The following is a 21,577-nucleotide window of genomic DNA, read 5'->3' as shown; positions in this document are numbered from 1 at the left end:
GACTTTTAAAGTTTTCCTCATTTAGGAGCAAAGTTTTCTGTAACTAATAATAAGGGACAAGTACAGGTAATGGGCAAATCCTGAAGAACAAGTTTGTGGTATTTTTCAGGTGGCTTTGAGCAATTAAAAACTGCATTGACTTTATTATAACATTGTAAAATTGTAATTACAAATACGTACTTATTTCTAGGCATATAGGAAAATTTCGATTCCAGGGATATGTTTTAGAATACAAGAAACTCCAAAGGAAAAATAGGAACAGATTTTTAAAACAAACAAACAAACAAAAAAACTCTCCAAACATTAACGTACTTAATTCCTTGTTATTTCCCCATCTAAGCTTACCTTCATCTTAAAGTGAAAATTATATCTCTATGGCTGTCCATACGTGTGATATGAAATAACGTGTAGCAATATATATCTTTAAAAAAAAAAAAAAAAAAAAACAAACCTGTACCTACCACGTGTTCGACTCTAAAGCTAACATTAGACAGGAAGAGGCGGGGCGCCAGCGGCTGACTGGCAGCTCCGCACCAGAGGCAGCGGCGGCACCGCCGAGGGGACACGGCGACAGCTTAGCGCCTGCCCCCCACCTTCGCCGTCCCGGCCATCGGTCCGGGCCCGCGGTGACCCTCCGCGACCCTCCCTCGGCACCAAGCACTAGGCGAGCGGCGGCCCCGAGGCCACGGCCATGGCCCCCGTGGCGGCTCCGTTTTCCTTGGCGCTCGGGGTCCCGAGCCCGGCCGCGGCCCCCAGCTCCTACGGGGTGTTCTGCAAGGGGCTCTCCCGCACCCTGCTCGCCTTCTTCGAGCTGGCCTGGCAGCTGCGCTCCAACTTCCCGTACTTCTACGTCGCGGGCTCCGTGATCCTCAACATCCGCCTGCAGGTACATTTTTAGAGTCGCGGCTACGCTAACGGTCTGTGTGTGCTGGCACTATGGCGGACTCCCAGGAGGCCCCGCGGCGGGAGCGGAGTGGGGCGGTGGCTGCGGATGCGGGCCCCTCGGTCTCGCGAGAGTTGGCTGGACGCCCTGCGCGGATGCGCTCCCGGCTCTCAGCGGCCCCCGAGCTCCCAGCCGGTCTCGGAAATCCCGGCGGGACTGGAGAGGATGGACGAGATTTCCAGCCACAGGGAGGAATGTCATGAAGGCCCACGACGATATTGCAGAAGCTGTGCCTCCTGAAAGCAAAATTAGGACGACGAGCGGGATGCATTGTATCCAAAACAGACGGCGACTACATTTTTCAGGGGGAAAAAAATATGTAAAATACAAGCCGATGGTTCAAACTAAGATTGGGAAAAAAAAATCACAAATGTTAGGAATTTTGGATGGACCCCTAAGCAAGCTATTGAATGAGTAAGAAGCCTGAAGATATTAAGGATTTGATGTGGAAGGCATGTATTTCTTCATTTCCCCCCAAGAGAAAATGACAATCAAGTTTTCAGTGAGAATAAAAAAAATAAAAATAAACTGTACAGGAAAAGCATCCTTCTGATAATTAAACAATGAAAAAGGCTGCAGGGTGTTAAACAGAGGGCTGGAGTGCAAGAAAGTGGACCCTATGTGACAGTTTCCCTGTGAGCGGCACGGTTCCGAGACCCTGGTGCCAAAGAAAAGGAAATCGGCGTGGCTATTTAATGAATCACACTTAAATAATCATAATAATTTATGCAAATGCTGTTTATCGTCTTTTTTTCTTTTCAGAGAATCATGGTTACAGATGTTGTCACCCGTGATCATGTAAAAGTACGGTTTTCAGGGGGATATTGGAGGGAGGAGAGGAGGTACATGGGGTGGCAGTGGTGTCTCATGTAAAGTGGGGAGTTGAGAGATACAATCTTGTTCAAAAGGAAAGAAGACATTTTGTGAGAATAAGGTTGCTAAAATAGCAATGTAACTGTTAAACAGGGAGGAGAGTGGAAGAGAACAGCAGTAAGTCAATAAATGCTTAAAGATGGAGTGTCTCAAAAGAAAAACAATGTCTGGTATGTTTGAATATAGAGTTGAGATTTTTAGTGTTTCAGGGAGTCTGAAGATGAATTAGTGGTCTGCAGATTTTTATTTTTATTTTTTTAATAAGAAAACAAAGCTGAGGCAATTATGAACCAAAAATAAAAAATAAAAACCTTTTCAGGAACTACATTGCATACCTCAACTGTGAATAACACTAGTCATACAGTCATAATTATGCTAGCACTGAATATGGATATGACATGATTGTGTAACATTTGGAGGGGGGAGGAGTTGGAGTGGAGAGGTGTGTGTAATTGGGGAGAATCAGTCAATAAAGCAATATTGGACATGTTATTTAAAAAAAACTGCAATTAGAGGCAGCCAAGAGTTAAAAGTGGTTGAAGAAAAAAAATCAGGTGGAAAGAGAAAAGGTGGAAGATAAGTTTTCTACTACCAGTCTAACAGTATTATTTTGATTTCTCTTTATTTCTTCGATTAAAAAATGAATTTAAATTTTATTTTTTAAGTTGATCAGTTAATTGAAATGCACACCCCTGGTTAAGAGCCACCAGAGTAAAAGAATTGGGTTTTTAAATCAGCAGACCTCTTCAAATGCAAAGTCTTAATTTTGTAGCCAGGTGAGTCCATTACTCGGTCTAAGCCCCAGTGTCCTCAACTATTCAATGATGGCAAAGTACCCATCTTGACTGGTCAGTCAGAATTAAAAATAAGCCTGCTTGATATATGCTTACTTCTAATAAGTCCAAGGTAAGCTTTAACCATTTTTTGAAAGGGATACTTTCTAAGCCAAACTTTCCTCAATATCTGAATCTATGTATAGCCAATGTGATTAGAATTTCACCTTTCCAAAAGCAAGATAACCACAGGTACAATCATTAGGAAATTTTTATTTTTTCTTTCTGTTTTATGAGATATAATTGCCATACAGCACTGTGTAAGTTTGAGATATACAGCATAATGACTTGACTTACATATATTATGAAATGATTACCACACTAAGTTAACATCCGTCATCTCATATAAACACCCCCAAAATACCTATTTCTTTGTGATGAAAATATTTAAGATCCATCCACTCTTTTAGAAACTTTCAAATATACCATAAAGCAGTGTTAATTATTACTAGTCATGTTGTTCATTATATCCCCCAGTATAATCTTATCTATCTTATCACTGGAAGTTTATGTTTTGACCACCATCCCCATCCCCACTCAGAAAATGTCTTATATAGTGTCCAACATAATGAATACAGTTTAAAAATCTCAGTCTCTATGTAGGTCTGGATGTGCATGTATCATCCTCCTCCTCATGGACACATCAGAGCACCCCATGGCACAGTCCCATGGAATAAGAATACACTTTACAAAGCCCTTAGGGTTTTTATATTCCTCCCAGCTTCAGACTTGACCTACAGGCCCATCACAATTAACTTATAACCCAAATGCAGTCAGCATTTATTTTCTAGTTTCTTGTGAGCTTCTACCACTGAAATATGGCAGTTGTAAACCCTAGCAAAGACTTCATTATTGATAGTTGTTGTTTTTTTACCATGTTTACAATCATAATCTCTAAAATTACTTTATTGCAAACTTCAACATTGTAATATCATTAGCAAACACAATTTTACGACCTGCTGTTTTTAAAATTATACACATTTTCAGCTGCTTTGATTTCATTTTAAAATTACTTAAAAGTCAACTGAGCACTATATATACACAGAAACATTTCTAAAACTTAGACAAATGTGTGAATTTTTTTTATAAACTTTCTGTTTTTATCCCTGGTAAGCTGGTCATGTTTGTCCTCTCTGACAAGGACACCAGTATTCATATAATTTTCACATGCATACATACCCTACATACAAACTCACTGTCTATGTAATCTTTGCAGAGTATACATATAACTTTATTATATACATAGTGATAATTATTCAGTTTCCTTTTCTAAATTCAGCAAAGATACTGTCCACTCTAGCTTGGATTCCTAATGATAGTCTGCTTCTTTGTTTTAAAAGTTATGTCTGTTATGAGATTATGTGCGTCTAGCATTTTTATTCCTTGATTGATTTTTAACTTAATATTGTAAAAATACTTCACTTGCTCTAGCTTGGAAGGGATTTTATTTCTAAACTAGAGGCCTGATGCACAAAATTCACGCAAGAGTAGGCCTTCCTTCCCCAGGCTGCAGGCACTGGCTTCTCTCTTGCACCCGGGACCCAGCCTTCCCTCGCAGCCCCGGCTTCATCCAGAGATCTTCGGAAGGACATCTGGTTTAATTAGCATATTACACTTTTATTATTATAGATAATCATGTGTTTTCCTCACATATAAATATAATAAGTATTTGCCAGGGCACATAAAATTAGTACATGCTGCATTATATACTTTATATTGTCTAAATTTGTTTTGTTACTAGCAAGTGTTATAATGGCAATGATGCTTCTTAAAAAATGTCGAGTAGATTGTTAGTTTATAGGCCATTATAAGGAAAGTTTGTGATGCTCAATTATATCCAAAAGAATCCAGTGAGAAAAGGAAGTTAAATGTATCTTCAATGATTTAATTCTCCTGGAGTATAGAAAGTCCTGTTAAAGTTTGTGAAGCTAAGGTTTCACCCTTCTTCAGGTGGCAGTTAACTTGACGCAATAGTCCCAACGCAGTTTGTCTCAGCTTGCTGTTTCCCAAGATTAGGATAAATGTGTGGCCCGAAGGGAAAATAGTCCATGTTAACATGACAGCCAGATTAGCCTGGTGTTTCCGCACTACAAGGAAACACCAACCTGTTAATACAAAGGAAGAAAAATGGAGTATGAAGAGGATGAGGAAAGATAACACTATTTTCATGGCCCTCTTGTGAGCCTCTGTGCGGAAGTCGCTAGAGCTGGAGTTCACCTGCACATTCCTGGTATGTCTCAACAAGGAAAGAAATAAAAGGAGCAGTGAACTCAGAGACAGAAGAAAGGGAATTAAGTAGATAAGATTAGAAACTATCAAGCTGTTAAGATACAGAGTTTCACTTATCTTTGAAGACCATGTTGAGTTTCTTTCATGTATATTTTCGACTTTAATCCAGAAGCCATTGAATGAATCTAATAACACAAGTTTCAATAACAGGAAGAACAAAGACCCCAGGAAAAGCACAAGAAGCACTTTGCCAGTTCTCCACCTCAGCCAGGCAAAGCAGGGGTGGGAGAAATTGGCTATTTTAAAGAAATAGAAAATGCTTAGACTGGTGGCAAACCAGGTAGCTAGGTGATTGCACAGTATCCAAAAAATGCCAATAAGTTTTGCTATTTTATCAATGGTGTAAAAATGTGGCCACAACACCATTAGAAATGATTCAGCTAGTGATATCCAAAAAACAGTGATTCTGGAGAGAGCCAGGCTGGTGAGGATACAGTCAGCTGCTGAGAGTTTGTGACTCTTCACCCAGTCAATGCAGTTAACTAATACAATGAACCCATTCCCCAACATTCCAGTTACGAATTCTCCCATTACAGCTACCAGAAAAATCGTTTCAGTTCCAGATGGCATTTCTGTAGGAGGAATCCAGAAAGCTAATATTCTGTTTCTCTGATGTTTTGCTGTCAAAATGTAGAATAATATCCAGCTTGATGCTTTTCACTTGTATATTTAAAATGCTCAAAAACTTCAGATACTGTCTCACTTATCTTCTGAAAGGTTTCTCTTTTATTCCAGCTGTAGGTCTGAAATATAAGCAAGGAGATTCCGTCTCACAGATCTGAATGAGAAACTTGACCATTAGTTTCAGTCAGCTACCAATTTCCAAACTAAATAGTAAATGTGCCCACTCATCATTGGCACTGGCAACAATTTTCCACTTGTGAGGACATCTGGAAAAGTAAATTCAGGCATGCAAATATGAAGTAGATTTACTTGCGCTGATTTGTATTTTCCTTTTCAGTTGAAACTCAATACTAGGATTCAGTATTTTAATAGATTTTAATTTTAATAGATTTCTCTAAAAAGTAATCTCCATAAGACAGGCATTATTTTTTAATTTCACATAATAAAAATACATGTTTTAGTCACTTGTAGATTAAATAAGTATAATAAAGGGAAGCAACATGAAGGAGCTCACAGAGTAATGGAAAAAGCAACATTAGATAAACTATTACTATTGAATGTTACAAAAGTTTGACCCAAGTACAATTCCAACACAGAGGAGGGTGCTACAAAAATCTATGGTCAATAGTTATTTCTAGTTTCATGGGGATAGCAACAACTGGCTTGGGCCTGGAAGCTTTTTGCTATTTCTTGAAGAAACAGATAAAAAAAAAAGGAAATGGTTTTCCACAATGATGTAAAAGTGTATGCAAGGGTACCAAAATCAGACCTCTCTCTAAGATTTCACTATGAATTTTTGAGCTTTGTTTTCACTAAATTACCACCTATTTGATTCTGAATAAGTTATTATTAGCTGAGAAAAGAACAGTAGTAAAAATACATGGTAAAAGAAAACGGGGGGGACGAGAGTTGGAGGGAATTACTCCTTTTTAACTATGCTTTTGGTAAAATCTTTTGTGCCATAAAAATTCAGTTAAAGTAAAATATATTTTAGCTTGCTTTTTGCTTCAACAAACAAGTACCTCTAATACGGTGATTTTTCAACCTTGACTGCAAATTGTAATTGCCTGGGGAGCTTTGAGTATATATACTGTATTAATGCCTGTGAGGCAACCAAAGGGATTCTAACTCAATTGGTCTGGAATATATTATTGGCACTCATTGTGAGTTCCTTAAAGTGTGCTTTACAATGTCCCCTAAACCCAGGCAAAAAATCCTCCTATCCACAAGCTGCAAATCCATGAAGAGTCTCCAGGAACAAGGCAGGATTTTGGCCCCTGGTCCTCTTACAAGGAACTCCCCATTCAGCCAATATTGACTCTGGTTTGATAAATAACCTGTTTCATGTTTGTCTCACCTATCCATAGAGATGCAGTCCTGCCTTAGGCCGTCACGTGGGCCCATACTATTTGTATGAACATTTATCTTCTAGAGCCATTTCTGTGATGGCCCAATCCTTATGGTCCTTATGATTTTGAGGCCAACCCCAGCAACAGCCATGATGGGACTTAAAGAACAAGATTCATTACTCACAAGCCCTGAAGTATGCACAGCACACCCAAGGCCACATGGATGTCAGAGAAAAAGACAAAGTGCAGTATTGGGGGTCTACCTTTATTGGGGTTGAGTGTGGGGTACCAAGGTTTCACAGGTTCACTCTTTAATAACAATTTTTAAAATATATTTTATTGATATTTTACAAAGAGGAAAAGAGAGGGATAGAGAGTTAGAAACATTGATGAGAAACATCTCTCAATTGCCTTCTACACACTCCCTACCAAGGTACATGCCCCTGACTGGAATCAAACCCGGGACCCTTGAATCCACAGGCCAATACTCTGAGCCAAACCGGTTAGGGCCACAGGTTCACTCTTTATTGATAAATGTAAAACATAAAAGCAGGAATTATGGCCCAGGAAGGGGAAAGCAGAGTTAACTCAAGTGGTCAGTTACCTAAATTACCCAAGACTTTCTAAATGGGTAACTTCATGGGTTGGAATGATCTGGCTTCTTATCTAGGTGTTTTTACTAATAGCTGTGTCATTCAGTTAGCAATATGTTTGTTCAAGGCTGACGTCTTTGAAATAGATGCCTCAGCAATCTAAAGCTCAATGTCAGGCACTTACACTATATAACCTTAGCCACTACATAACCTTGGAAATCAGGGAAGCTCCATGAAGAAAGAGTCTATTTTGTTGCTGACCACTGATCTATTTCCAACTCCTAGAACAGGGTGGGCGTGGCAAATAGTAGGCCCTTCATAACTTTGTTAAAGGAATGAGTGCTAATTTAGTTGGGAATCCTATTGGGAACACAGATAAAGAGAAAATGAATAAGACTTGACTGTGAAACTAGTAAAAGAGCAAGAAAAGAAAGTAACTCCTGCCGAGGCCGGTTTGGCTCAATGGATAGAGCGTCGGCTTGGGGACTGAAGGGTCCCAGGTTCGATTCCGGTCAGGGGCATGTACCTTGGTTGCGGGCATATCCCCAGTGGGGGGTGTGCAAGAGGCAGCTGATCGATCACTCTCTCTCATCGATGTTTCTAGCTCTCTGTCTCTCTCCCTTCCTCTCTGTAAAAATCAATAAAATATATTTTTTAAAAAAAAGAAAAAGAAAGTAACTCCTTAAAACGAGAGGAAATTTTACAACCCATGTATGAACTCATGAAAGATTGCTCTATTAACCCTGAAATAACCAACACTGCTTTGTGGTTGTAACCAGAGTTAGTCTTTGTGGTTCTAACCAGAGTCATATAAAAATTAAAAACTTGTATTATAGTTCTAGCACCCAGGATGTGGGGGCCTTTGTGGGGGCTTTATGTTTCATGAAAGAGAGCTACTTCTAGCCCAGGGAATTGGAGGTGGGTAGGAGACACTAGGTTTCGTGGCAGTGGGGCAGTAGTCCCCAGAGGTTTCTGACATTTTCAGAAATGCTCTGAAGTGATATAGAAGGCTACCTAGAAAAAAGGACACCTTTGGTAGGCATGGTGTAGCAGCTGACGAAAGCCAATAGCAACAAGTCAGCCAGGAGATGCTTAGTAATAAAAGAATAGTTGAATTCATAGCTACACTGAAGGAGAAAGTTCATCTAAAGGATATAATGACAAATATTAAGAAATCACAAGAACCATGTGCTATGAGCTGAATTTTAAGTCCAAGCTAATAATCACATTTTTAAAAATGTGTGTTAAGTATAGATCTGTCTCAGCTCCTGGGTTGAACTGCCTCTACATGCTTCATTCTTACAATGGTTGTGTTTTATATTTATCATGATAAAGGTGTTAATTTATGTATAAACTAGAGGCCTGGTGCACAAATTCATGCACAGGTGGAGCCCTTCGGCCTGGGGGCGGGGGGGGGGGGGGGGGGCGGGGATGGGACTGCAGGAGGAAAGGACAGTGGGAGTTTGGACCCAGCAGCAAGCTAACCAACAGCCGATTCCAGGAGGAATCGGGCTCCCGCCTCCCTCCTGTCAGGGTCTGGGGTGCAGGTGAAAGGACAGTGGGAGTTTGGACCCAGCAGCAAGCTAACCAACAGCCGATTCCAGGAGGAATCGGGCTCCCGCCTCCCTCCTGTCAGGGTCTGGGGTGCAGGTGAACTGGATTCTGGGCTGTCAGGGCACAGGCAGCAAGGTCTGGGTCAGTGCGCTTCGTAGCTACTGGCTGGTTGACAGGTCATTCCAGTCATTCCACCCTTTGGTCACTGAACTTTTATTATATAAGATATAAGGTCTATTATTACAAAATGTTTGGGCAAATAACAAGTAATTAAACCTATCTCTATGCTATAGAGACAGTCCAAAATAATTAAACTATAACAATGACCATAATTAAAATCAGAAAATTTGTGAACATTGATTTTATAATTGTCAGTTATAAAGAATGACATTTCCTCCAAGGAATAGTAAGAAAATACATGCAGAGTTCTACTTTAGCCTAATTAAAAAAAAAAAAAATCCTGACTTCCTGAGTGATATTGACTATATACTTGTACAGGGGAGGGTGGGGGAAAGGAGGAGAGATCAGCCAAAGGACTTGTATGCATGAATATAAGCCTAAACAATAGACACAAACACCAGGGGGGTGAGGGCAGGAGTTGGGGGGGGGGGGGGATTGGAGGGTTAAAGGAGGGATGAGAACACACATGTAATACCTTAATCAATAAAGAAATTAAAATAATTATAATAATAAACTACTACTTATGTGAATGTAAGTAAGGTGATTCCACTGAAGATCTTATGAGCTCCTACCAATAATACTACCTTTCTTGGCGTGAAGTCTTCCTGTTTCCTCCCTGTGTCTGCGACATCTCCAATGAAATAGCATACACGAGCTTTCTATTTGACTCTTTCTATTGTCTTTCCCCTCTCTAGGACCACACTGATAGTTCTCCCATTAGTCTCAGTGAAGCCAGCAACAGATGCTCTCCTCACTGAGATGATCCATCTGATCCTGTCAATCGCAAGCCTTTCCCTTTATTTGTCATCCAATAGGCTCCCGGTTCTTTCTGAATCACAATTGTTACTTTCATGTATTGAACTTAGCAAGGACTCCTTTGAAAGTAATTGAAGTACTGGCCTTTGTGTTTATTTAGATAAAAAGAGATCTTTATTGTTTCTTTGGCTGTACCCTTGCCCAGGAAACCATTAGCTGGGGTCAGGACCACAGCTTGAAGGGACAGAGATTTCATCTTTCACAAATGGAGAATACTTGCCCAGCTTAATCACTGCTATCCACAAACATCCTTTCATGTTTTATTGTAGATTTTTGTTTCATCTAGCATATGCTTTTAGTTTTCAAAACTTATAGCTACTTCCTCCCCTCCCCCCAAAATCCTTAGAGGACAAACATATCCCACTGGCGCTTCCTTGTAACAAACCTTAGATAGGACCAGTCTAGCTTACTCACCAACCCCACACTGACAAGTATTAGAGTCTCATGCTCCAAATAGGAATAGTTAGGCATTTCTTTAGTCTTCTAAGGCTGCATTTATATTGATTTTTTAAAAGAAAAATTTAATAAGCTGTAGTTTGTGGGATGAGATTTGAGGTACTAGGAGACAAAAAAGTTTGCTTATATATGTTTCTCAAATTCATCAAACAAACCGTTCAGATCAATCTGTTCTTGTGAAGATCGGTCCTAAGGTCCTGAATAGGACATAGATTACCCTAGACAACATATCTAGGGTCTCGAATGACAGAATGGAGAGTGACTGTGTGATGATGCAGACGCTCCTTACAGGGTATCCCTGGCCCAGAGGAGATGGGGTCTAATCAAGATCTTGCAAGGAGAAGCCACCTACTGATGGGAGAGCAGACAAACCCCCCCGAGACCTTGAGGAAAATGGCATGTCTCTTCCTCAGAGTTTCTATCTGATATATACATTCACTATGGTTTAAGAAAATGTGCCTTGCTGTACTTGATATACACTGAGTGGCCAGATTATTATGATCTCTGAACACATAATATGGCCTCTCAGTGCATTTGTATCTCAAATGGATACCAAAAGTATTCTACAATAGACTTTTGCTGGAGATCAACCACCTATTTGCCCTGAGGTTTCTATCAGCCAGTGCAAAGGGGAAAACTGATCAGGGGCACGATTTATAGGATCTTTGATATCAAATAAATGAGGTACTCAAGAGATGTACACTGAGTGGCTAGATTATTATGCGTTCAGAGATCATAATAATCTGGCCACTCAGGGTATATTCTGATGCCTTCAGCACTAGACCTATGGATCGATCAAAGCTACAACTATTTCATCAATAGAAATGAGTTATTAATGTTCCTCTCCTATAATCACCTGGGTGGATAAATTGAAACAAACAATGACTACACTCAGATTCTTAAAACGAACGTTTATTAGGTGGGTGAGAGATGGTAGCTAACAATAAATCAATGATAACATCTGCCTTTCCCCATCACTTTGGCCCCAGGGTAGGATATAGTCATGTCATTCTTTCTTCTCCAGGTGGTATGGGACCAGCAATGCATGTCTTGGCCATCGCATTTCTTGGATTGTGGCTTAACTGCTGTTGCTATGGAGAAAGAGGAAGTGCAGAACTGGATCTCACCTGCCCTTCGAATATGCAGATCACAATACAGTGGTGCCTCGCATAAAGAACGCCTCGCACAGCAAACGCTGCACACAACGAACTTGGTTTCACACAACGAAGTCGCCCGAGCTTCCACGACCGCTTTGCCCGAGCTTCCACGATCGCTGCCGATGTATTGCATCCTTCCGCGCAGGCACTGAAGGCAGTCGTTAGTCACTGCGCTTAACTTAAGCACGTATCGCGGCAATCGTTCTTCATTACGAATTAAATCACCACGTATCACGGCAGTCGTCCTTTTAAGTTAAACTCAATACACTGTATCCGGATTCAGCTGAAGCAAACAGGATCAACGATCTTTACTCCGATACTCTTGTCCGTTATTTCCGGCAGATGTTGGAGAAAAGAGAAAAACAAACGACTTTGGACAGGTTTTTCATGAAACCATCAGCCAAAAAGCAGAAAATGGATGAAGATGTGCAAGATTCGGTAGACTCTACTTAGTCTGTCTTAAAATTAAAAAAATGTGTGTGGCCGAAACCGGTTTGGCTCAGTGGTAGAGCGTCGGTCTGCGGACTGAAAGGTCCCGGGTTCGATTCCGGTCAAGGGCATGTACCTTGGTTGCGGGCACATCCCCGGTAGGGAGTGTGCAAGAGGCAGCTGGTCGATGTTTCTCTCTCATCGACGTTTCTAGCTCTCTATCCCTCTCTCCTCCTCTCTGTAAAAAATCAATAAAATATATTTAAAAAAAAAAAAAAATGTGTGTTTTTTTTTAAAAAAATTATGTTTTTAGATGTATCTAAATAAAAATAATAACAAAAAATTTATCTTTTTTATGTCATCTTAGCATATTTTATGCTACAGAACGAATTATTTTTTTTAACATGTATTATTATGGGAAAACGCGTTTCACATAACGAACTTTTCGCATAACAAACTTGCTCCTGGAACGAATTAAGTTCGTTGTGTGAGGAACCACTGTATATCAATTACAATAACCCCAGCCTGGTCTTCTTTTACTAGTCCATTGCTATACTTCTTTGTCAAAAATAGGGCGCTGTTCTTTATAGTTCTATGTTCCTTAGGTTGCTGCATCTGTATGGACTTACTCCTAGTCACACATTTACTCATTTACTTCTAAGGCCCACTTATTAGAAGTAAGTGTTGCTCATAAGTTGGCTCAATTACTGTAGCTCGCTTACTAAAGAGAAGTTAAGTAGCACTAAAAACTAAATAATGTTTTGGGTTATCTTATAAAGAGTATGAGATAATAAAATTATTTAAGTCATTCACATGAAAGAGTATCCAACAAACTCAACATCTGAATCTAAATGTATGTGGCTTGGTTTATATATTACCTTGTTCCAAAGCAAGATAACTACAGTGACAATGTTTGGTAAAATACTGTCTAAAATAATGTATGTACATTTTTTTAGGAAAATGTTACTTAGTAAAATAGACATATTTCTTATCATTAAAACCATTATAGATTTCATTATTGTTATTAAGTACCACAGAGTCTAGACATTCTTGCAGTTCAATTTATTACATATGGTATAGGAGAGGACTGGGGACTGTCCAGCCCGTGGGCCCATGTAAGGCCCATAAAATCAGTTGGTTTAACCCTGCCAAGGCATTAGGGGTGAGTTAATTAAATGTTTGACCAAATATAGCAGGCCAATTCTTAAATTGATAATTTTGTATGGCCCACAAATTATGTTATAAATATCCAAATGCCCTTGGCAGAAAGAGGTTCCCCACCTCTCGTGTAGGAGTATGGGGAAAAGGAAAATCCTGACATCATTCCCAGCTCCAAGGAACAGCTCTTGCCACTCCATTAGTATAAATTTACAACCCACATAATTATCATTTAATTGCAGCTTTTTCTTTGCTTAACATCATTTGAAGAATACATCAAAAGTAAACCATAAAAAAGAATTCTTCATTTTTAAAGAGTTGCATTATCTATACATGTATAGCATCTGTACAATATTATACTCCATACCATCATATTTAAAATATTATATTATACTTTTCAACCTTCCTTTTATTTACAATGTGTGGCTATCTTACCTAAATGTAGATTATTATAAAAATAGCACTATATATACTCATGCATGTCTAAAATTTATACTGTGATGATTTGTTATAAATTTTGTTTTCAATTGACCTGTTTCAGTTAGTTTCTCAAAAACTCTAGTCATCAGATTATAACAAAATGTATGTGCACAGATACGAACATAATCATTCTCAAAATATAATTATGATCTTTTCTAGTAGCAATATGAGTGTTATTATATTTTTAATTAAGGAATAATTTTTCTATATATTTTGTCTATTATGTAACATGGTAGAAATATCTATTCTGTCACTCTGAAAATACATATTGCATATCCTGGAACTTAGCAACATTAATAAATGTTTAGCTACATCAAAAATATTTATGATTAGGAGTTTCAGATTAAGAGTAGCATTATAAGCATGTGCTTCCAGTTTTTACTTAAATATTATTTTCTTTTGCACTACAAATATTATTCTTATTCTTAAACATCTCATTTCCTTGTTATCAACAGGACCTTTAACATAAGAATGCAAATGCTTTTTCATTCAAGAAAAGACCTGTAAGCTTTGAGGTCGTGTTTTTTTCCTATCTATGACTTTAGTTGTTCTACTAACATTTTTATCAACATTTTATAAATCTTCTATCTAGCTAAGTTTATAATTCATCTTGATTTCTAAAGAACTGCATGCCTCTTCCCTCACATGAGTTGCAATTACATACATCTCTTGCATATAAAATTAAATAATTTAGATTCTCTTTGAAAGACTATTTGGGATTTAAAACTATTGGCAACCAACGTTTTAAACAAAAAGTACTACTTTTTAAATTGTTCTGGCTAACCACGTGTGAATCATCATCAAAGCAACCTGTTCTAAGAAAAACTTCAATTATGCGCAAAATACTTACAGGAACCCGGTAGAAAAAAAAAACAACTGTAGAAGTGAAAATCAATCCTCAAAGTTTCCTCGTTAAAGTACTATCTTTGAAAAGACTCTGGGAAATCTGTCTGCAAAGGTGTAACAGATTTTCTCTTCTCAGGGAGCTTTTGAGATGCCACAGTACCTTCAAGGCTGTCTGTCTTAGCTTGCTGTTTCCCAGAATCAAAAGAAATGAGTGACTTGAGGGAAAGACATAGACTAATAATGAGGTAAATTTCACAACCATGTGTTTTGGAAAAATAATAAATATCCAATTTACCACTTGTGTGGAAAAAAAATGAAGTATGAAGAGGAAGAGGAAAGACATCACCATTTTTATGGCCCTTTTATGGGCCTCTGTGCTGGAGTCCCTGGAGCCCATGGAGTTGAGCTGCAAATTTCTGATATGTCTTACCAGAGACAGAAATAAAAGGACCAATGAGGTCAGGGATAGAGCAATAGGAAACAAACAAGTCAAGCTAAGAAGAATCAGGGTTTCAAAATAGAGAGTCTTACTTTCTTCTATATACAAAGTCAGATTATTATCGTGTATATAGCTATACAAGAATATGTCATTAAAGCTTTCTAACAATAGAAAGTCAAAAGCCAGAAAGATAAAAGAAAATACAAAAATCGCAAGAATCACTCTGTTCATTCTCCACTTCAGCCAGAGGAAAAGAGAGTGGGAGAAGTGAGCTATCTTAAGGAGGTAGAAAATGCTTAGGCAGGTAGCAAGCCAGGTAGTCAAGTGATTAGTTATTCTCCAAAGTAAAGTAATAGGTTTTGCTAGGTTATTATTGGAAAATAAATCTAAAGATTGTCCCATTAAAAATGATTCAAAAAGTAATACCAACAACTGACTAACTCTGGAGATAGCCAAGCAGGTAAAGATGAAGTCAGCTAAAGAGATGTTTTGGTTCTTGACCCATTCAGAGCAGTTTACCAGTCCAATGAACATGTTCCCCAACATTCCAATTATGAATGCTGCTGTTGACAGTATCAGAAAGAGTATTTCCAATCCAGTGGACATTTCCATAGCGGGGAAAAAATCCAAAGTTCTAATCCTATATCTGAGTGATAAATTTGTAATCAAACTGTTGCAGAATGGCATCCATTTCTGATCCTCATCTTCATTGCTTTTGTTTGCAATTCCAGTTTTAAGGACAACCTCCTGCTGTTGGATACAGTCTCATAAATACTTAAGAAAATCCTTCTGCTTTCCTTGTAATCCCGACCTTAGTTGAGAAAGATCTGATAAATATAAAGTCTCACATATGTTCACAAAATCGTTTTTCCATTTCTTGAAAGAACTACTCATTTTCAAACCAAACAGTTTGTGTGTCCATTTATCATTGGCACAAATGGAAGTTTTCCACTCCCGGTAATGATGGAAAATGCTAAAGTCAAATATGTTAGCATGCAAATGTTGGCCAGATTCTTTTTCACTGATTTGTATTTTACTCTTCACCTGAAATACTATTCCATTTGGATCCAAATATTTTAGTTGGTTTTCAAAGAAAGCTCTAGAGATAATCTAAATAATTTAGTTATTACTCAACTAGTATATTTTGTAAATGTCTGTTATGCATTGAACCTTTTTCCAAATACAATATAGGTTACTACAAAAAAAATTTAGAAATTCCATAAAATAGTGAAAACACAGAAAGAAACAATAAGATCAAATGTGACCATAAAAAAGGTAACTACAAACATTACTGTCATGGAAAGAAAGGGAGATGAAATTCACCTTGGATTTTGAAGGTACTTAGAATTTTATGAGGAAACTGGCAAATCATATTTTGGACTATCAAATAATATGCAAAAGGCATACTGCCCAGCTGGTGTGCTCAATGATTGAGGAACGATCTATGAACCAGGAATTCACTGATTCCCGGTCAGGGCATACGCCCAGGTTGCAGGCTCGATCCACAATGAGGGGTGTACAGTAGGCAGTCGATCCATGATTCTCTCTCATCAATGTCTCTATTTCTCTCCCTTTTCCTTCCTCTCTCTGAAGTCAATAAAAATATATTTAACATAAAACATACCAAATCACATACTACTTTTCTGAAATTAAAATCTTCTAACTGATAATTTACTATAATTTCAACCTAAATGTTCATCAGGGCCTGGCTGAGTGGTTCAGTGGTAGAGCATTGACTTATGAACCAGGAGGTCATGGTTTGATTCCAGGTCAGGGCACATGCCTAGATTATGGTTTTGATCCCCAGTGTGGGAGGTAGGAGGCAGATAATCAATGATTCTCTCTCGTCATTGATGTTTCTTTCAATATCTCTCTCCCTCTCCTTTCCTCTCTGAAATCAATAAAAATTTATTTTAAAAAATAAATAAATGTTCCTCAGGTATCTCAGAGTAACATTTTCGAATTAAACATATTCCCCAGTTTTGCTCTTTACCTTTGTACTTGTTCGATTTGTTTTGGCCAGAGGCATAATGCTGTCACTTTAGCCTTAATAGACAGAAAATAGGTAGAAAATTCTTTCAGATTAAATAAAGAAGGTCTCATCACTGATGTTGCTATCTCTCTCTCCCTCTCCCTTCCTCTTTGAAATCAATAAAAATATACTTTATAAAAATAAGGCAATAGTAATCAAAAGTATCTGTTCTACATTCTAGGAACAATGATCTTGACAAAAAGCCATGAATGCATAGATGGACATGAAGTCAGAATTACATACTTTGTGTCTTGGTGTGTCAGCAAACAACTATTCTATTGTTAGTATTAAGTGTTCAAATGTTGCAAGACATCACCCAAAAAAGATTGTATGAAATCATCAAAAAACTTGGCCCTTTTCACTGTTTCTCAATTGAATTCTATTAATTAATTTTAAAAGTGTATATTTACGTAATGTTTTCAACAATAAAGAACTATTTTTAAAGTGTATATTTCAAGAACAATTTGTGTAATGAACTATTAGTAAATTATTTCATATAAACAAAAATATTTTAATTTAGAATGCATATTTGAAATTATAGGAAGAAAAAAAGGGAAGGAAGGAAGGAAGGAAGGAAGGAAGGAAGGAAGGAAGGAAGGAAGGAAGGAAGGAGAGAGGGAGGGAGAGAGGGAAGAAAAAAAGGAAGGAAGGAAGGAAGGAAGGAAGGAAAGGAAGGAAGGAAGGAAGGAAGGAAGGAATTTTTTAAAGACAAGCTGAATGAAATAACGAAATTTGGTAGTATTTTTTAGAAGAAAATGAACTTTGCCTATATAGATGTCTCTAGGTGGAGAGAAAGTGGCTGTGGGAAGCAGTTAGAACATAGAATCAGTAAGGCTTGGTGATGGATTTGAGGGCTATAAAAAAGAAGAGAAGCCAGCGATGACATTAAGGCTTCTTTTGCACTTGGATGCATGGAGTACTGTAACCTGAGGGACTCACTGGAGGGAGAGCAGGTTTAAAAGCCAAGGGGTAGGAGAAAGAAAAAGAGTTGGAGAATGATCAGTTCTTCTTCAAGCATTTTTGGAATATCTGTAAAATACCCGAGTGAAAAGGTAGATTAGGCATTCGGGTATTTGTTATTGCACCTCAGGGAAAAAAAATTTTTTTTGAACTTCAAGCAAAGATTTGATGATCTTCAGCACACACTTGATTTCATAGGAGGTGATGAACTCGCAGGGTCTTGAGGAACACCAGTGGAGGAAGAAAAAGACTGAAAAGCAGCTAAATGGAAGGGAGAAAACAAGAGACAAGGGTTTTGAAGCAACTAAGAGCAAAGAGTGGTACAAAGAAAGAGTAATCAATACTTCCTGATTTTAATAAAAAGGACAATTACAAGGGAGTACTAAGGAGGCACTTCATTAAATAGCAAGAACAGTTTAACTGAAGCAAAGCCAAATTGCCATGGATTATATGTCAATGAGATCCCAATGATGATGCATTAGAAACCCAACTAATGCAATAACACATTAACAGATTAAAGGAAAAATGCCAGGGAAAAGATATTTGATACAATTCTATATCTATAATAACAAAAGTATAATATTGTATATTAATTAGACCGGACAGCATAACAACCTTCCAGACACCCTTCCTGACAACCTCCCAGATGAAGCTGTGGCAAGGCAGAGGCAGTTAGGGGCGATCAGGCAGGCAGGCAGAGTAGTTAGGGGCAATCAGGCAGGCAAAGTAGTTAGGGGTATACAGGCAGACAGGCAGAGGCAGTTAGGGGCAATCAGGCAGGCAGGCAGGTGAGTGGTTAGGAGCCAATGGTCCTGGATTTTGAGAGGGATGTCCAACTGCTGGTTTAGACCAGATCCCAGCATTTGAACATCCCCCAACAGGTCCCAGATTGCTAGAGGTTGCAGGCTGGGCTGAGGGACACCTTCCCCCCTGTGTAAATTTCGTGCACCAGGACTCTAGTCTATTCATAATAAATGGGAGTAGAATTAAATATTCTTTGCCTGATAAAAAATTGTCTATAAAATCTAGAACAAATTTATTATACCTATCTATGATACATTGAAAGTATTCCCCCTGAGCTTGGGGAAAATAACCCATAAACACCTAATAATATCTATTTATTAGATATTTTCACCAGTAAAGTAAGGCAAGAAAATGACATAGAAGATATAAGATTATAAAGAACAAAACAAATCTGTCATTATTCACAGGTTTTGATTGAGATTACATAGAATATCCAAAAGTATTTTTTAAATACGTTAAAATATCATCATTTAGCAAGATCTCTATACATAAAATACATGTGTGCAAAAGTCTGTTTCATTTCTTACAGTTAAAATGAAATATTCTTTTAAAGGATGAAATTACATAACCTCAACAAATATTAAGTATCTAAATTAAATCACACATAGAAATCATGCAAAACATGTATAGAGAATATTAAAAAGTCTGAAGTAGCCTTAGCATTTTTTAGTTATATGACTAATTATTTTATTAGTTTGTAATTAATATATACTGGATATGATCAAACCCTTTAGATTTTTTTTTTAAATTTTAGTCCTTTATCCAACACACTTTCCCATTTTAGTTGTATTATCTAAAGACATTAAATTTCTCTGACTGCTTTGTTGAATACAACAAATTTTCTACTTGATATGTAGATCATGGATTTGTCTCAAGTCTAAAAGCAACCATTTCTAATATAATAATGGGCATCCCTATCTCCATGAATACCAGCCCTGGTCATTTCACCTGGTCCTGTCACCTGCTATTTTGTTTCTTTTTGCCATGGCTGTAGGCTCCAATTTTCCATGTGAGGCAATAGATGACAAGATAATCTCTTATTTGCTATTATGCAAACACAGACTGATATTTTCTCACTCTTTTTGCATTTTCTTTACCTAACAAATCTGTGCCTATATCTTTCGATTTGTGGTACATAATCAGTTAGAATTTGCAGATTGTAAATTTTAGAAGTCAACCTAAATGTATCTTCATCCAAGGATGTGAGGAAAATGTTGATCAGAAGATGATGGTCCATCTAAGAACAAGGTCCATGGCATGCCCTAAAATTAATCATTAAGCAGGGCTAGTTCACCATGGAAAAATGTACCTAATTGCACCGACCTACGGTTCTTAATCAGGAGAATCTATAACTGAAGTGTTACTCGAGTCAAGGTGTAAAATATGCACACTACTGTCTCCTCTGCAAGTCTCAGAACCAAACCCCAAAGGAAATGTAGTTTGACAGAACTTGCCATTCCTTTTTTTTTTTTTAATTTTTATTACAGAGAGGAAGGGAGAGGGATAGAGAGTTAGAAACATCGACGAGAAACACCGATCAGCTGCCTCCTGCATGCCCCCTACTGGGGATATACACGCAACAAGGTCCATGCCCCTGACTGGAATCGAACTCAGGACCCTTCAGCCCGCAGGCCGATGCTCTATCCACTGGGCAAACCAGTCAGGTGAACTAGCCATTCTTATATTAGTATGAAGGATGTTTGTACTCATTAGCATGGTTCTTGTGAAGATTTTGAGTAGTAACTGATATGCATGTCTACTTGTTCAGGTATGTCCTTTTTTAAATATCGGAATGATTTTTGAAGTGAGCCAAGAAATTAGTTGAGAAGAACTCAAACAATATCTGGTGGGGAAGGTATAAATAGTTTTAGTTGGGTAAAAATTGTAAAAAATAATCATCACAACAGTAAAAATAACAGGTAGCATTTATAGAACTTACTGTATGTCTGGGTAAAATGATTTATTTGAATTTACCTAAGAACATATGTAAGAATATTTATATTAGTGCTAATACTTTAAAACAAGGTAGATTAAAAACATTCAATTAAGTGATGAATTTCACACACACACACACACAAGTTTACATATCCTTTTTTTATATATAAAGAGGCAAAATTATAGTGTTAGAAATCAAGAGAGTGATTATCTTTGAAATGGGAGGTGAAAGTGAGTAGGAAGAGACATCAAGTGAGCTTTTGGGGTCCTGGCATAGTTCTGCTTCTCTTCTGTAAACCAGCTCTAATAACACTAGTTTAAAGGTTTGTTCTGATGATTACATAAGATCCTGTATAAAAATGCCTAGCACTGGGCTTTGCACACACTGAATGCTCAATAACAGGTCCAAATCTTGTTCTAAAGAGCCCTTGTTCTGAATGAATTTTCCAAATAAGTATTGATAAAGATTTTTTTTTTAAAATCTCCTATACCCAGAGTATAATTTTATACTCTTTATTCATACTGGTAAAAAAAAAAAAAAAAAAAAAAAAAAATCCAAAATTCTATGTATGGTTGTCACAACTTGGTAAGGATGACCCAAAAAATGTCAAGAAGACATTAGCCTATAAAACTGGAATTTTCTTTCTTTTTTATTCTCTATTGATTAAGGTATTACATATGTCTCCTTTTCCCCCCCATTGACCTCTTCCTGGCACATGTCCTCATCCCCCTACTATCTGTGCCCATTGGTTATGCTTATCTGCATGCATACAAGTGCTTTGGTTGATCTCTTACCCACCACTCCCACCCTCCCCTACCTTCCCTCT

General features: G+C 37.8%; 3 protein-coding genes across 3 annotated transcripts; 1 reads left to right on the top strand and 2 right to left on the bottom strand.

Annotated features, from left to right (window-relative positions):
• Positions 1 to 527: 527 nt before the first annotated feature.
• Positions 528 to 1,676, top strand: SMIM10L1 (small integral membrane protein 10 like 1). The gene has a single exon (XM_084877676.1). It carries the CDS (start codon positions 692 to 694, stop codon positions 896 to 898), a length of 207 nt encoding a protein of 68 aa, XP_084733802.1. The 5' UTR covers positions 528 to 691; the 3' UTR covers positions 899 to 1,676.
• Positions 1,677 to 2,316: 640 nt separating this feature from the next.
• Positions 2,317 to 8,892, bottom strand: LOC311619375 (taste receptor type 2 member 42-like). The gene has a single exon (XM_084877648.1). It carries the CDS (start codon positions 5,506 to 5,508, stop codon positions 4,534 to 4,536), a length of 975 nt encoding a protein of 324 aa, XP_084733774.1. The 5' UTR covers positions 5,509 to 8,892; the 3' UTR covers positions 2,317 to 4,533.
• A 5,660-nt stretch (positions 8,893 to 14,552) lies between these two features.
• On the bottom strand, positions 14,553 to 16,044 carry TAS2R42 (taste 2 receptor member 42). The gene has a single exon (XM_084876186.1). The coding sequence runs from the start codon at positions 15,704 to 15,706 to the stop codon at positions 14,633 to 14,635; it is 1,074 nt and encodes a 357-aa protein (XP_084732312.1). The 5' UTR covers positions 15,707 to 16,044; the 3' UTR covers positions 14,553 to 14,632.
• Positions 16,045 to 21,577: the final 5,533 nt, after the last annotated feature.

This window comes from Pipistrellus hanaki, assembly GCF_964339955.1.
Source record: "Pipistrellus hanaki genome assembly, chromosome: 3".
Classification (NCBI taxonomy): Eukaryota; Metazoa; Chordata; class Mammalia; order Chiroptera; family Vespertilionidae; genus Pipistrellus; species Pipistrellus hanaki.
Note: the sequence above shows the minus strand (reverse complement) of the source record. Positions and strands in the feature narration are given on the sequence as shown.

Excerpts from the sequence above, each read along its gene's own strand:
- SMIM10L1 (XM_084877676.1), top strand. The coding sequence starts at position 692 with ATGGCCCCCGTGGCGGCTCCGTTTTCCTTGGCGCTCGGGGTCCCGAGC.
- TAS2R42 (XM_084876186.1), bottom strand. The coding sequence starts at position 15,706 with ATGCCATTCTGCAACAGTTTGATTACAAATTTATCACTCAGATATAGG.
- LOC311619375 (XM_084877648.1), bottom strand. The coding sequence starts at position 5,508 with ATGCCATCTGGAACTGAAACGATTTTTCTGGTAGCTGTAATGGGAGAA.